General features: G+C 44.7%; 1 protein-coding gene across 1 annotated transcript; it reads left to right on the top strand.

The window, feature by feature from the left end:
- Window positions 1-6,188: 6,188 nt before the first annotated feature.
- LOC139279284 (testis-specific serine/threonine-protein kinase 3-like) lies at window positions 6,189-12,257 on the top strand. The gene is made up of 2 exons (XM_070898415.1): window positions 6,189-6,333; window positions 11,590-12,257. Exons 1-2 carry the CDS (start codon window positions 6,189-6,191, stop codon window positions 12,255-12,257), a joined length of 813 nt encoding a protein of 270 aa, XP_070754516.1.
- Window positions 12,258-17,662: the final 5,405 nt, after the last annotated feature.

The raw sequence follows: 17,662 nt of genomic DNA on the forward strand, positions 1-17,662 counted from the left end.
CCTGAAACGCTACTATGATTGGCTTCCGACAACCACAACCATCTTCCTCTGTGCCAGGTAAGACTCCGGCCACTGTAGAGAATTCCCCGTGATCCCCATTGAATTCAGTTTTACTAAGGCGCCCTTGGTTCCACACTGGGTCAAACGCTACCTTGATACCAAGGGCAGTCACCCTCGTCTCCGGAATTCAGCTCGTGTCCCTATTTGGATCAAGGCAGTAATGCGGTCTGGAACCGAGTGGTTCTGGAGGAACCCAAGCTGTGCATCAATGAGCAGGTTGTTTGGTAAGTGCCACTTGCTAGCACTGTTGGCGACTCCGTCCATCATTTTGCTAATGATTGAGAGTCAGCTGATAGGGCGGTAATTGGCCGGATTTGTGCTGCTTTTCATGAAGAGTACACATCTGAGCAATTTTCCATTGTTGGGTAGATGCCAGTATGGTAGTTGTACTGGAACAGCCTGGTTAGAGGCATGGCTAGGTCTGGAGCACAGGCCATCAGCGCAACAGCCGGGATATCCAGAGCCCATTGCTTTTGCTGTGTCCAGTGCACTCAGCTGTTTCTTTGATATTCATGGATCCTCCTCTTCCTGTTAGTTGAAGTCCCCCACCCAGAGTATATTCTGTGCCCTTGTTATCCTTAATGTTTCCTCAAAGTGGTGTTCAACATGGAGGAGTACTGCTGCATCAGCTGAGGGAGAGCAGTAGATGGTAACCAGCAGATCTCCTTGCTCATGTTTGACCTGAAGCCATGAGACTTCATGGGGTCCAGAGGTAAGGTTGAGGACTCCCCCGGCTATAGAACACAACAGGAATGGTGATGGAGGAGTCTGAGACATTGATTGATGGGTGTGATTCTTTGAGCATGACTACGTCAGACTGTTGCTGGACTAATCCGTGGGACAGCTCTCCCAACATTGGCGCCGATCCCCAGATGTTAGTGGGGAGGACTGGTTGAGAAAGTGGTTAAAAAAGCATATGGGATACTAGGCTTCATAAATAGAGGCGTAGAGTACAAAAGCAACGAAGTTTTGATGAACCTTTATAAAACACTGGTTCTGCCTCAACTGGAGTATCATGTCCAATTCTGGACACCGCACTTTAAAATGGATGTGAAGGCCTTAGAGAGGGTACAGAAAAGATTTATGAGAATGATTCCAGGGATGAGGGACTTCAGTTACATGCATAGAATAGAGAAGCTGGGGTTGTTCTCCTTAGAGCAGAGAAGGTTAAGAGGAGATTTGGTAGAGGTGTTCAAAATCATGAGGGGTGTAGACAGAGTAGATAGCAGGAGAGTCTTACTACTGCTATATAGGGTACTGGTGAGGCCACACCTGGAATACTGCGTGCAGTTTTGGTTTCCATATTTACGAAAGGATATACTTGCTTTGGAGGCAGTTCAGAGAAGGTTCACTAGGTTGATTCTGGGGATGAGGGGGTTGACTTATGAGCAAAGGTTGAGTAGGTTGAGCCTCTACTCATTGAAATTCAGAAGAATGAGAGGTGATCTTATCGAAACGTATAAGATTATGAGGGGGCTTGACAAGGTGGATGCAGAGAGGATGTTTCCACTGATGGGGGAGACTAGAACTAGAGGGCATGATCTTAGAATAAGGGGCCGCCCATTTAAAACTGAGATGAGGAGAAATTTCTTCTCTCAGAGGGTTATAAATCTGTGGAATTCGCTGCCTCAGAGAGCTGTGGAAGCTGGGACATTGAATAAATTTAAGACAGAAATAGACAATTTCTTAAACGATAAGGGATAAGGGGTTATGGGGAGCGGGCGGGGAAGTGGAGCTGAGTCCATGATCAGATCAGTCATGATCTTATTGAATGGCGGAGCAGGCTCGAGGGGCCGTATGGCCTACTCCTGTTCCTATTTCTTATGTTCTTATGTTAAACTGTTCCCATTGGCAGAAGGGTCGAGAACCACGCAGATTTAAGGTGATTGGCAAAAGAACCAAAGGCGACATGAGGAAATACTTTTTTACACAGCGAATGGTTAGGATCTGGAATGCATTGCCTGAAAGGGTGGTGGAAGCAGACTCGGTCGTGGCTTTTAAAAGGGAATTGGATAAGTATCTGAATGAAAAAAAATTGCAGGGATAGGGGGAAAGGGTAGGGGAGTGGGACTAGCTGAAGTGCTCTTGCAGAGAACCGGCACGGGCTCGACAGGCCGAATGGCCTCCTTCTGTGCTGTAACCATTCTCTGGCCCCAATTTTCATGAGCCGCAAAGCCCGCCCATTTGCTACCCAAAGGACCATGGCATGAAATGGCCACCGAGAGACCGGGCGGTACTTTGCCTGAAAGATTCCTGTAAAAGTGGTGGTGGTACTGACTGGCGGCAAAATAACGGCTTACACCGTCAATCTGGGCGGGAGCTCTCAATCTCGGCGGCAAATGAGCTTGCCACCCAAGTGCCACCGAGGATGGGGCCAGGCCCAGGGAGGGTGGAAGACCTGAAAATTAAAAAACATTATCAAAAAAAAACACCGGAACACCCTCAAGGGACCCCATCCAGGTAAGTCGCTGTAAAAAAAAATGTTTTAAGAATTTCACTAACCTTTTCTTGCAGGTCTTCATACCTACCGTCGGGGTTAGACCTGCCTCCATGCAATGGCCCTTCCCCCTGCTGGCACCAACTCCCGCCTGCACCAACCTGGTGGCTCGGCGAGTGGGAGGCCACTTATGTGATTTGGCCGCCAGAGGACGTCAGCAGGCAATTCCCAGCGGTACTCTCCTCCCGCCTGCTCCAGCCCAAGTGGAAAATGGTGAGGAGAGGAAAACGGCAGCAAAATTCGACGGCAGTCGGCGGCAATGGGCGGTAAGGCCACCAATATCGGGGCCTATCATTCTATGACTGGATTAGATGTGTATTTTTCATGCCCTGATTCGATGTCTAGGTTACCGACTGGTCTGTCCAGTTTAATTCTCACTATTCTTTGCAGTGGTTTGATACAACTGAGTGGCTCGCTGGGCCACTTTCGAGGACGGTTAAAAGTCAACCACGTTGGTGGGTCTGGAGTCACATATAGGCCAGACCAGGTAAGGATGGCAGATTTCCTTCCCTAAAGGGCATTTGCAAATCAGTTGGTTTTTTATGTCAATCTGACAGAGTTATGGTCATTTTTACTGAGACCAGCTCCTTTTTTCAAATTTTTTTAATAATAAATTGAATTCAAATTCTCACGGTAGGATTTGAACTTCAGTTCTCTGGATTACTAGTCCAGTAACCTAGCCACTGCACGACTATACCCTAAAGTTGGCCAATCTCTGAGCTATTGCCAGCCCATAAAGCTTTCGATCCTCTGGATTTTTTTATGCTGTTTATTATTCTTCTATCTTCTGTGAGTAACTTTCTCTCCCTGTGCACCCTGTGCTTGCACCCTGGAAGCTACTCAAATTCTCGAGGTTACAGGCATGTCAGAAGTGGCTCCATAAGGAAAGAGGCATGAAGGAGCAACCATCTGGAAGGGCCAGAGCTGGAAGATATAACAGTTCCATCTCATTCACAAATATTGGAAATAACAGGGGTCTCAGAATAGATCTTTTTGCAATTCCACTGCATCTTTCCCCAGCCATTGATTCCCCATTAATTACCATCCAATGTGCAAACCAGTTCTCAATCTGTCTAGTTAACGTGTCAATTATTCCACGAGTCTTGAGCTTTATTGCAAGGCTGGCCTAACGGAATCGACACTCTAATTTACTGCAAAAACATTCTTCCAGGTTTTGAACGTTATACAGATGAGGTGTACTTTATGCTGAAACCAAACACCTTTCCACTAATGCTTCTACCTATAAACGCTTGAGATAACCAGTGATATGTGATGTCACAAAGACTTCACTGAGACGGTAAAAGCTTCCTTATGAGATCATGAAGAAGCGCAAAAGCTTTAATGCTTCAATGTTGCACTGTAAGTAAATGCCACCTTATCAAAAGTTTGAAAGCACTTTGTGTTGTGACTGGGGGAGGAATAGATTGTCTTGATGGACTGGAAAAATATCGGCTCTTCACGGACGGGCTCCCAGGGACTTCGAAATGAACTCACATCTCATCTCGGTGAAATGTGCTTGCTTGTGCTAAGTTTAAATTGTGCACAGGCATCTTTGAGACGGATCAGAGGGCTTCCAGGATAACAAAATCAAGTATACGTTGTTAATGTTAGGGGGTACCTATGGATAGGTAGCCCTCCGCATTGGGTAAGTAGATGCTTTAGCCTCTATCTTGTACCTGTGAGCGATCTTACCTTGCGGATCGTTGGCTTGGGACCTCAGGGTCTGGGTTTATTGGCCTCGACACGGAACCCTTGGAATCGCCGGCCTCGATGGGGAACCTCCTTGGCTCTGGATTTGTAGGGGAGCTCATTTCTTGTTTGAAAGAGAGAGGTGGTGGTGGGACGGGAGGGGGAGGAGGAAATAAGACAACACGGGATAATCGTCAGCCTGATGACAACTTTGACGAGGAGTTATACAAAAGAAGCGGACCACGAGCAAGAGCTTGCTACTTACTGGAATAAGGAGTTCGAGGTAGAAAGGAACAACTCCCGCCAGGGTTTTCGGGTTGATCAGAATGTTGAGCCAGTTTGAGGTCGCTGACATCAGGTCTTCAGCTCCAACGTCACAATGACAAGGGATGAAATGGAGGTTTGGACGTAAACCAGATTAAGCGGCCGCACAAGTGTGCACGAAAGTCCAGCCGAGGCATTTGGGCTGTTTCAACTCTTGTTGCAATCTCTTGTAGCAGGTTCCTATCTGCCAGAGTGTGCAATCTAGCGCTGCCCCCAGCGCCCAGAGCTGTGCCCAGGCAACTGTGACAATACTTGTGTCAATTATTCATTTCCGCAAAGTACCAACAGTTATTTTTTTTTGATTGTCGCTACAAAATGCGAACTTTATTTGGGGCGCTTTATCGGTCACAGCTAGCTCACAATGCAAAGTGTAGTGCCTCAAGTTTTCCGCACAGCCAGGTTGTTGAACGCAACAGCACGATTGTATTCCCGCAGGACCATCCTTCTTTTTGCAGCATCTCCTTGGTGCGAGCGTTTCTAAAGTGGACATCGTCGGCTGCACGTACTCCGCTCGACAGACTTGGAATAGCACAAGCCTTAAGAGAAACAGGGCATCTAATAAAATATCGACCAACTGTCTCACTTTAAATGGAAAAAAAAGGTCATCGACTTTTATGAAATGGAGAATGACATTTGTATAAATATTTATCAGGGCAACGATTTAAAAGGTACGAGTATTGGCATGGGTGCTGGTTCAACAATCTTGTTCAAATTGGGATTAGAAAGAGCTGTATTATCGAGGTCAAACTTAGCAGAAAACGCAAACTTGTCTGGGCTAGAATGGCGATTGGAAGAAATGGCAGCGTTTGTATTCGGGGTTAAAATGAAGGTCGGTCCCTTGCAGAATGTCGCCTTATCGAGGTTAAGGTTGGCGGAACACAGAACTATTCTCTGGACTTGGTCTTTGGGACAAGCGCACAGCGCCTTGTCGAAGTTAAGATTGGCGGAACACAGCACAACTCTCTGGACTTGGTCTTTGAGTGGGACGGGCACACAGCGCCTTTGGCGAGGCGAAGGTTGTTCGGATAGACGCAATTGTCTTAGCTCGGCTTGGAGCAAGTAGACCATCTTTGCTCCACTAACATACCCTGACCAGACCCATCTTGGGCTTTAGATTGACAGCAACGGGAACATTTTGGGCCTGGGTTAGCTGCCTTGTCTTGGAGTCTGGGTTGGGTTTGGCTGGAACAGGAAGCTGGGGAGGAGACTCTGCAGTTCAGAGGGACAGCGCACGATGAGACGGGGCTGACTTTCAACCAACTTGAGCACCCCACTACTGCCAGGGCACAATCAAAGCAGCGATTCAGCCACAAAAGTCAACGATTTATCTCTAAAGACTAGTTATCTCATTAATATTAGCAATACTGCTTCAGCAGTGTACAGCACCAAGTCTCCTTAGTAACAGGTAAATTATGGCATCACAATGAAGTCACATTTATATCTGCTGAGCTTATTTTGCTTGGGGGGGGGGGGGTCACACCCGGGATTGCTATTTTTTTTATAATGTCCGATTTTAGAAATAAGTTAGGAAGCCGAGAAACATTGGTTAGATTGCGTGGAACTGGATAAATTGAGGAATGTGATCGCTGAAACTCGTTAAGAAAGTGGATGAGAAGCAATGGAAAAACTGCTCCTGTCTAAAGGATATCAACTTGGAAACACGATCGGCGAGGGGACCTATTCCAAAGTCAAGGAAGCTTACTGCAGAACCCAGCAGAGGAAAGTGGCCATCAAAATCATCAATCGACAGACAGTGCCAAAGGGTAAGGCAGACAGTGCTGTTTCCAGAAACAGACTCCCCCGCCGTTAGCACGAATAAGCAACTTCATCATCCCAATGCATTAAATTATTCATGAAATGATTTATTTTACTTAGAATCCACTGTTCTAAAATCAGTTTACCTTCTGCCAATTCGAATGAAAAATGGGCAGCAGATGACGCGCTCTGAAGGAATCAGATTGCACATTCAGTGAATGGCTTGCATTCTGCACAGAGCTGCTACCCACCTTCACTGCTCAGTTGACTGACATGACTTATCATTTCACACAGTTGAATATGTTAAGCTCATGTTTAATGCAGCGTGCAGCGTCCCAGGAATAATGGTAGCGGTTCTACCCAGAGCTGCCACTTACAACCACTCTCACAAGCAGCACGGGCTGCATGTGGGAATTGCCAGTCTCCCAGCCCATTGCAAGGGAGCAAATGTAACCCCGCTAATCAAAAGAGGAGGGAGAGAGAAAACAGGGCACTACAGGCCACTTAGCCTGACATCAGTTGCTGGAATTCATTATTAAGGAAGTGTTAACTGGGCATTTAGAAAATTATAATATGATTAGGCAGAGTCAAAATGGTTTTATGGTTTTCCCAAATTACAACAGTGACTACACTCCAAATGTACTTCATTGGCTGTAAAGCGCTTTGGGAATTCCGATGGTCGTGAAAGGCGCTATATAAATGCAAATCTTTCTTATGAAAGGGAAATCGTGTTTAATACATTTATTAGAGTTTTTTTGAGGATGTAACTAGCAGGGTAGATAAAGGGGAACCAGCGGATGTAGTATATTTGGATTTCCAAATGGCATTCAATAAGGTGCCACATAAACGGTTGTTACAAAAGATAAGGGCTCCTGGGATTGGAAGTAATATATTAACATGGATTGAGGATAGTTAACGGACAGAAAACAGAGAGTATGCGATAAGCGGGTCATTTTCAGTTTGGCAGGCTGTAACTAGTGGGGTGCCGCAAGGATCAGTGCTTGGGCCTTGGCTATTTACAATTTATATTAATGACTTATGAGGGGGCCGAGTGTAATGTATCCAAATTTGCTGATGATATAAAGCTAAGTAGGAAAATAAGCTGTGAGGAGAACACAAAGAGCCTGAAAAGGAATATAGTCAGGTTAAGTGAGTGGGCAATAGATGGCAGATGGACTATAATGTGGGGAAATGTGAGATTATTCACTTTGGTGGAGAATAGAAAAACAGAATAAATTAAAAAAATTATTACTATTTGGCATTCAGAGAGATTTAGGTGTCCTCACACAGGAAAAAGTTAGTATACAGGTACAGCAAGCAATTAGGAAGGCAAATGGCATGTTGGCCTTTATTGCAAGGGAGATGGAGTACAAGAGCAAGGAAGTCTTACTACAATTGTACAGGGCTTTGGTGAGACCACACCTGGAGTACTGTGCACAGTTTGGTCTCATCTGAGGAAGGATAACCTTGTCTTAGAGATGGTGAATGAAGGTTCACTAGATTGATCCCTGAGATCAGGGGGTTATCCTATGAGGAGATATTGAGTAGAGTTTAGAAGAATGAGAGGTGATCTCATTGAAATATATAAGATTCTGAGGGGGATTGACAGGGTAGATGCTGAGAGGTAGTTTCCTCTGGCTGGAGAGTCTAGAACTAGCGAGCATATTCTCAGGTAAGCAGTCGGCCATTTAAGACAAATTTCTTCACTCAGAGGGTTGTGAAATTTTGGACTTCTCTACCCGAAACGACTGGGAGTGCTGAGTCATTGAGTATATTCAAGGCGGAGATAAATTTTTGGCTCTTGGGGAATCAAGAGATATGGGAATTGGGTGGAAAAGTGGAGCTGAGGTCAAAGATCAGTCATGATCTTATTGAATGCTGGAGCAGGTTTGAGGGGCCATATGGTCTACTCCTGCTCCTAATTCTTATGAGACAAAGATTTTTTTTATTAATTCACAGGATGTGGGCATTGCTGCCAAGACCAGCATTTATTGCCCAACCCTAATTGCCCTCGAGAAGGTGCTGGTGAGCTGCCTTCTTGAACCGTGTGGTGACTTTGTTGTAGCAGTAACTGAGTGTCTTGCTCGGCCATTTCAGAGGGCATTTAAGAGTCAACCACATTGCTGTGGGTCTGGATTCATGTATAGGCCAGAGCAGGTACAGGCGGCAGATTTCCTTCCCTAAAGGACATTAGTGAACCAGTTGGGGTTTTCCGACAATCAGTAGTTCACCATTACTGGTACGAGCCTTTAAATTCCATTTAATTTAAATTCCCTCAGCTGCCGTGATGGGATTTGAACTTCTGTCTCTGGATCATTAGTCCAGGCCTAGTCCAGGAACATAAACCACTACATTACTGTACCCTGAAACATAGCCACATTTTATCAGAAATACACTAGGCTACCAAAAGAGTGAGATAAATTCAAAATAGTTTCCTCCCATACTTAGAAACCTCAACAGAAATAAGCTAACTGAAGGATCTATTTTAGATGAGTGGGCAAATGCATGGCTGATGCAGTATAATGTAGATAAATGTGAGGTTATCCACTTTCGTGGCAAAAACAGGAAGGCAGAATATTATCTGAATGGTGACAGATTAGGAAAAAGGGAGGTGCAACAAGACCTAGGTGTCATGGTGCATCAGTCATTGAAAGTTGGCATGCAATTACAGCAGGCGGTGAAGAAGGCAAATGGCATGTTGGCCTTCATAGCGAGAGGATTTGAGTATAGGAACGGGGAGGTCTTACTGCAGTTGTACTGGGCCCTGGTGAGGCCACACCTTGAATATTATGTACATTTTTGGTCTCTTAATCTGAGGAAGGACATTTTTGCTATTGAGGGAGTGCAGCAAAGATTCATCAGACTGATTCCCATGATGGCAGGACTGAGATGTGAAGAAAGACTGGATCGACTAGGCTTATATTCACTGGAATTTAGAAGAATGAGAGGGGATCTCATAAAAACATATACAATTCTGATGGGAATGGACAGGTTAGATGCAGGAAGAATGTTCCCGATGTTGGGGAAGTCCAGAATCAGGGGTCACAGTCTGAGGATAAGGGGCAAGCCATTTAGGACCGAGATGAGGAGAAACTTCTTCACTCAGAGAATTGTGAACCTGTGGAATTCTCTACCACAGAAAGTTGTTGAGGCCAGTTTGTTAGATATATTCGAAAGGGAGTTAGATGTGGCCCTTACGGCTAAAGGGAACAAGGGGTATGGAGAGAAAGCAGGAATGGAGTACTGAAGTTGCATGATCAGCCATGATCATACTGAATGGCGGTGCAGGCTCGACGGGCCGAATGGCCTACTCCTGCATGACCTGCAATATATAGCCCATTGTTAATACTAGGTGCAGTGTTCTCTGCCGGTACCTCACATCCATTGTGCTCAGGTGAACAGCTCGTCGCTTGTGGAGTTTCACTGTGAGTTTTTAATTCCTATTGACTTTTGCTGCTCACATTTTATTGGGTCTGGTTGACAGACAGTGAACCAACAGTTTGCAGAGTCCTTTGTAGCACAAGGAAAGTTTGATGCTGAGCAAACGCCCAAGTCTTCCGACACACAAGGCGTGTCCTCTGTGTAATTCTTCTGTCAGCTGAAGTCAGTGAAGCAGCTCATTTGAAGGGGTTTTACGGTTAAAGCAAAGTGGATGTTCACCCAGCATGTAAATTTACTGTACATTATTAAATGGGCCATATCTCGATGTATATAACCGCCTGATAACCGCCGCGTTATTTATTCTATAACCGGGTATGTCACATTAAACAAAACAAATCTCAATTTAATTGCGGAATACTAATTCCGAGGCTTTAAGTCATAAAAATGTACTGTGAAATGCGCAACACTTAAAGTCAACAGTCAAAATCAAATCAAAAACTGTAAATGCTGGAAATCTGAAACATAAAGAGAAAATGCTGGAAACGGGTCAGTCAGCATCTATGAAGGGAACAGACAAAGCAAAAGTTCGGTAGAAACCCTTTAAAACTGGAACAGCACAGATGAACAACATTTGGACAATGAACAGAACAGACAGAGAGACAGGGAGGGAGGAGAATAACCTCCAAAGTACTTACAGGGAAAACTTCAGATGGTTAAGTAGCTGTCTTGATAGTAACACATGAGACTATAGGAAGAAGCTGGTCACAGCAATCTGAAGACATTTAAGAGAGGCAGAGAAAGTGTGAATAGCTGGGGCAATAATTGTGAGGGTATACCTATCAGGAAAGGATGAACAGGCTGGGTCTCTTTTCTCTTGAAAAAAGAAGGCTGAGGGGTGACCTAATAGAAGTCTTTAAAATTATGAAAGATTTTGATGGAGTGGCTAGAGAGAGAATGTTTCCGTTTGTGGGGAAGAGCATAACTAGAGGCCATCAATATAAGATAGTCACCAAGAAATCCAATAGGGAATTCAGAAGGAACTTCTTTACCGAGTGGTCAGAATGTGGAACTCACTACCACAAGGAGTGGTTGAAGCAAATAGTATAAATGCATTTAAGGGGAGGCCAGAGAAGCATATGAGGGACAAGGGGTTATGCTGATAGAATTAGACCAGGAAAGATCGAGTAGAGCAAGGACTGGTTGGGCCGAATGGTCTGTGTCTGTGCGCATATCCGATGTAATCCTATGTAGGATCCTAAGCTGGCAAAGTGAAACAGAATCCAGCAGCCCCAGAAGAATAAAAATATGGATAGAGTTTGATAATGTGAGGAAGGTCATCGACCTGAAACGTTAACTCTGCTTTCTCTCTCCGCAGATGCTGCCTGGCCCGCTGAGATTTCCAGCATTTTCTGTTTTTATTGCTAATCTAAATATTGGATTTGTTCAATTTAAACATAGGTCAGTTTTGAAAGGGTTAGGCACGCTGCCCCCAAGGTTTGGGGACAAAGCGGCTGATAATCCAGCACAGACCCCCTGAATGCGACATTCAGTGACAATTGAATCAGCGAATCGTGACTACATTGACTGCTGCTTTATTCTCACAGCTTTTAATTCAATTCTGCTGCAGCCCATGCACGGACAGAATATTAAAGCTGACGGTTGTAATATTTGAATTTGGAAGATGAATGGTGCACTCATGTTTTCGAAAGCGCAATTTACGAGGGGAGGGGATCAATAACTGAAGCGTCTGAGTGTCTTGTTGAGATATGCAGTCTTTACACACACAGCGGCGGTCAGGTGAATGCCTCTTCAATTCAATTTTACAAACCTGTTTTTTTTTAAAGAAGGACATATAAAATATTCATTGCATTTTCCATTTCTAGATTTCATCCATAAATTTCTCCCGCGAGAGCTGCAAATAGTCCAGAACTTGGATCACAAAAATATCATTAAGGTTCATGACATTTGGGAATCGGATGATGGCAAGATATGTATAATCATGGAGCTTGCGGAAAGAGGAGACGTGCTGGAGTACATCAAAAGAGAAGGGCCCCTGCCAGAAGAACTCGCCAAAACTTTGTTCCGTCAGCTTGTCGCGGCAATTCGATACTGTCACGACTGTGGCATCGCCCACCGGGACCTCAAGTGCGAGAACACGCTGCTCGATAAAAGCTTCAACGTGAAGCTGGCAGACTTCGGCTTCGCGAAGAATTTCCGGACCGGTGCGGCTGAGTTAAGCAAGACGTTCTGCGGGAGCACGGCGTACGCTGCGCCCGAGGTCCTGCAGGGAGTCCCGCACGAAAGCGTCAAGAGCGACATTTGGAGCATGGGCATCGTGCTGTACATCATGCTCTGCGGACATCTGCCTTTCGATGACTCCAACATCCCCAAGATGCTGTGGCTGCAGCAGAACGGGGTAGCGTTCCCCCAGCACCTGCAGCTGAGCCGAGAGTGTCGAGGTCTTGTCGGAAGGTTGCTGGAGCCCGACTGTAGTCTTCGGCCTCCTATCCAGGAGGTTTGCTTCCATCCATGGTTAGCAGACAGCCAATAAACATGCTGATTAAATTGCTGGTTTTAAATTTGTAAAACAGTTACCGTAGAGTGCACAGTGCACCCAGTGCTGGCTGCTCACATGGACACGGTGGCAAGAGTGTCTCAAAAAGTTATTGAAAGAGGACGGCTGTAAAATATTTGGCATTGGATGACCGCACGACAACAACGCTCACTTGTGCCATTATTGTCAGTCAAAGATAAACATTGTAACAATATCTCAATTAGTTTCAGTGAATATTTTCTATCAGATATTATTTGTCATTTAAGGGTTATCACCGGCTAATGGTCATGAAAAATCATATATTATATAAATATATATACACATCTCTCTGTTTATGCAAGTTACAGCGACATGCTGATGGGACAGGTGTGTGTGTGTGGGGGGGTTCTGGATATGTATCTCCACAGGTGACCCAACCACACCGACAGGTGAACGCCACCAAAGGAATTTTGGTCGTGGTATTTGGTCCAACCGATCCCGTTCCTAATGTCTTGGCAAAACAGATTGGTGCTCAAAACTCGTCTCCGAGGATGTCTAGATCCACAACAACCCAACTCGCGTGGGTTCTATGCGCTTTATTGGGGGTGAGGGGAGAGAGGGTACAACATTCTCGCTGGGTCGGCTTTTTTAAAAAAAACAGTACCGCGTTGCATTGAAACAACGGATGAGCATTTGGACATAGAATTGATGCTAAACGCTGTTTGATTCCCGGGACAGAGGTGCCGGTCGAGCAATCAGGTCTCTTCCAACAGGAACTCTCGGATGGGTCAGGAGGGCGGGTTAGAACCACCTGAAGACACTGTCCGCACTCGGGAGATATACACACGTTTTTTTCAGATTAGGAGAGTGCTCGGCCCTTAATAAAAATTGCCAAAAATAATTCACGTGTACAAAGTGAACATTGATAGCCGTTGTTTTTTTTAAAGTGGTGATATGCCCCAATAAACAAGATCTCGAATGAGATACAGCTTGATCCCAAAGTGTCTTTCATTTCTGCCTGAAGTTCTCCCATGTGACCCGTGCACGAACCCAGCACATCAAACTCTTGCACGAGAAAGCTGCCACGCCTAACAACATGCTCTGTGTATGGGTACCATTGCAAACCACACACCCCTCCAGCAAAATGAGGGCACCTTTAGTAAGGAGAACCAGTATTAAGGAAGCAGTACCAGGCACATTTGGAAAAGCATGATATCATCAAGCAGAGTCATATGGTTTTATGAAAAGGAAATCATGTTTTGACAAATTTGCTGGAGTTCTTTGAGGATGTAACGAGCAGGGTTGATCAGGGGAACCAGTGGATGTGGTGTACTTGGATATCTAGAAGGCATTTGATAAGGTGCCACATAAGAGGTTACTGCACAAGATAAAAGCTCACGGGGTTAGAAACATAGAAAATAGGTGGAGGAGTAGGCCATTCGGCCCTTCGAGCCTGCACCGCCATTCAATGAGTTCATGGCTGAACATGCAACTTCAGTACCCCATTCCTGCTTTCTCGCCGTACCCCTTGATCCCCCTAGTAGTAAGGACTTCATCTAACTCCTTTTTGAATATATTTAGTGAATTGGCCTCAACAACTTTCTGTGGTAGAGAATTCCACAGGTTCACCACTCTGAGTGAAGAAGTTTCTCCTCATCTCGGTCCTAAATGACTTACCCTTTTTCCTTAGACTGTGACCCCTGGTTCTGGACTTCCCCAACATCGGGAACATACTTCCTGCATCTAACCTGTCCAGTCCCATCAGAATTTTATATGTTTCTTTGAGAACCCCTCTCATCCTTCTAAACTTCAGTGAATACAGGCCCGGTCGATCCAGTCTCTCCTCATATGTCAGTCCTGCCATCCCGGGAATCAGTCTGTAGGGTTGGGGGTAATATATTAGCATGGCTAGAGAATAGGCTGACTAACAGAAAACAGAGGGTCAGTATAAATGGGTCATTTTCCAGTTGGCAAACAATGACGAGTGGGGTGTCGCAGGGATCAGTGCTGGGTCCTCAACGATTTACAATCTATTAATGGCTTGGATGAAGGGACAGAGTGGATAATGTAGCCAAGTTTGTTGTTGATACAAAGATGGGTGAGAAAGCAAATTGTGAGGACACAAAAAATCTGTAAAGGGATATAGACAGGCTAAGTGAGTGGGCAAAAACATTGGCAGATGGGAGTATAATGTGGGAAAATGTGAGGTTATCCACTTTAGCAGAAATAATAGAAAAACAAATTATAATTTAAATGGGGAAAAATTGCAAAGTGTTACAGTAGAGAGACCTGGGAGTCCTTGTGTGCGTGAAATACAAAGTTAGTATGCAAGTACAGCAAGTAATCAGGAAGGTAAATGGAATGTTAGCCTTTATTGCAAGGGGGATGGAGTATAAAAGCAAATAAGTCCTGCTATAACCGCACAGGGTATTAGTGAGGCCACACCTGGAGTACTGCATACAGTTTTGGGTCCCCGTATTTAAGGAAGGATATACTTGCATTGGAGGCTGTTCAGAGGTTCACTCTGGAGCTGAGGGGGTTGACTTATGAGGATAGGTTCGATGCCACATCATATTGGTACATCAATACAGTGTACCATTCCAGGAGGAAAAAAAAATCCCAGGTCCTGTTACCATACATGAAACTTTCAGAGAAGGTTCACAAGGTTGATTCCTGCAATGAAGGGGTTGTCTTATGAAGAAAGCTTGAATAGGTTGGGCCTACACTCACTGGAGTTTAGAAGAATGAGGGGTGATCTTATTGAAACATAAGATAATGAGGGGGGGGGGGGGGCTCGACAAGGTGTAGGCAGAGAGGATATTTCCACTCGTACAGGAAACTAAAACTTGGGGACATAATCTTCAGGTTCAGAAGACATTAAAAGCAGCAGCTCACCTAGATGAGGCCACTTTAAATAAAACTATTGGAATACTGAGTTTTACAACATGAGGTATAGAATATAAAAGTTAAGATATAATGGTGAGTTTACATAAAACCTTTAGCCCACCGTTGGAGGCTGTGCGCCATTTTGGTCTCCAAACTATACGATGTTAAAACAATCGGGTTGAGATTCAACAGAATGCCTGATATGAGGAAATACGAACATGAAAAAAGTAGGGCTGTTTTCAGTGGAACAGTGGAAATTACAGCGTGATTTGATAGGGGTTTAACATTACGAAAGGGACAGGATAGAGTAGATCAAAACAGACTTGTTTCCAGTGAGGGGTCTAGCATGATGGGATAGTTACCAGATTAAATGCAAACACACACAGGGTTGGTTAAGAGGCTACAGGAGTTGTGGCTGAAACAAAGACCAGTCAACATTTGATTAGATTGGACAGATGGTCAAAGGAAAAAGGGAATACAAAATATGGAATAGAATCAGGTAATGGGATTAGGACTACTGTTCATGTGGAGAACACACACCAATGCGGCCTTGTTTGGGTCAAATGGCCGATCTGAGCTGCACGTCCAAGGAGCTTGTAAAACACTGGAGTGTATTAGGGGTGGTTTTCTCGACCAATATGTCAAGGAACCAACTAGAGAGCTGGCTATCCTAGACTAGGTGATGTGTAATGAGAAAGGACTAATTAGCAATCTTGTTGCACGAGGCCCCTTGGGGAAGAGTGACTATAATATGGTAGAATTCTTTATTAAGATGGAGAGTGACACAGTTAATTCAGAGATTAGAATCCTGAATTTAAGGAAAGGTAACTTCGATGGATTGAGGCGTGAATTGGCTAGAAGAGACTGGCAAGTGATACTTATAAGGGTTGACGGTGGATAGGCAATGGCAAACATTTAAAGATCACATGGATAAACTTCAACAATTGTACATCCCTGTCTGGAGTAAAAATAAAACGGGGAAGGTGGCTCAACCATGGCTAACAAGGGAAATTAAGAAGTGTTAAATCCAAGGAAACATAGAAACATAGAAAATAGGTGCAGGAGTAGGCCATTCGGCCCTTCTAGCCTGCACCGCCATTCAATGAGTTCATGGCTGAACATTCAACTTCAGTACCCCATTCCTGCTTTCTCGCCATACCCCTTGATCCCCCTAGTAGTAAGGACCTCATCTAACTCCTTTTTGAATATATTTAGTGAATTGGCCTCAACAACTTTCTGTGGTAGAGAATTCCACAGGTTCACCACTCTCTGGGTGAAGAAGTTCCTCCGCATCTCGGTCCTAAATGGCTTACCCCTTATCCTTAGACTGTGACCTCTGGTTCTGGCAAATAAATTGGCCAGAAAAAGCAGCAAACCTGAGGACTGGGAGAAATTTAGAATTCAGCAGAGGACAAGGGGTTTAATTAAGAGGGGGGGAAATAGAGTACGAGAGGAAGCTTGCAGGGACCATGAAAACTGACTGCAAAAGCTTTTACAGATTTGTGAAGAGAAAAAGATTAGTAAAGTCAAACGTAGGCCCCTTGCAGTCGGATTCAGGTGAATTTATAATGGGGAACAAAGAAATGGCAGACCAATTGAACAAATACTTTGGTTCTGTCTTCACGAAGGAAGTACCAGGGGACCGAGGGTCTAGTGAGAAGGAGGAACTGAAGGATATCCTTATTAGGTGGGAAATTGTGTTAGGGAAATTGATGGGATTGAAAGCCGATAAATCCCCGGGGCCTGATAGTCTGCATCCCAGAGTACTTAAGGAAATGGCCCTAGAAATAGTGGATGCATTGGTGATCATTTTCCAACAGTCTATCGACTCTGGATCAATTCCTATGGACTGGACGGTAGCTAATGTAACACCATTTTTTAAAAAGTGAGGGAGAGAGAAAACGGGTAATTGTAGACCAGTTAGCCTGACATCCGTAATAGGGAAAATGTTGGAATCAATTATTAAATATGAAATAGCAGCGCATTTGGAAAGCAGTGACAGGATCGGTCCAAGTCAGCATGGATTTATGAAAGGGAAATCTTGCTCGACAAATCTTCTGGAATTTTTTTAAGGATGTAGAGTGGAGTGGACAAGGGAGACCCAGTGGATGTGGTGTATTTGGTCTTTCAAAAGGCTTTTGACAAGTCCCACACAAGAGATTGGTGTGCAAAATCAAAACATATGGTATTGGGGGCAATATACTGACGTCGATAGAGAACTGGTTGACAGGCAGGAAGCAGAGAGTCAGGATAAACGGGTCCTTTTCAGAATGGCGGACAGTGACTAGTGGAGTGCCGCAGGGATCGGTGCTGGGACCCCAGCTCTTTACAATATACATTAATGGTTTAGATGAAGGAATTGAGTGTAATATCTCCAAGTTTGCGGATGACACTAAACTGGGTGGTGGTGTTAGCTGTGAGGAAGACGCTAAGAGGCTGCAGGGTGACTTGGACAGGTTAGGTTAGTGGGCAAATGCATGGCAGATGCAGTATAATGTGGATAAATGTGAGGTTATCCACTTTGGTGGCAAAAAAAA

The sequence above is a fragment of the Pristiophorus japonicus genome, chromosome 14, assembly GCF_044704955.1.
Source record: "Pristiophorus japonicus isolate sPriJap1 chromosome 14, sPriJap1.hap1, whole genome shotgun sequence".
Taxonomy (NCBI): domain Eukaryota; kingdom Metazoa; phylum Chordata; class Chondrichthyes; family Pristiophoridae; genus Pristiophorus; species Pristiophorus japonicus.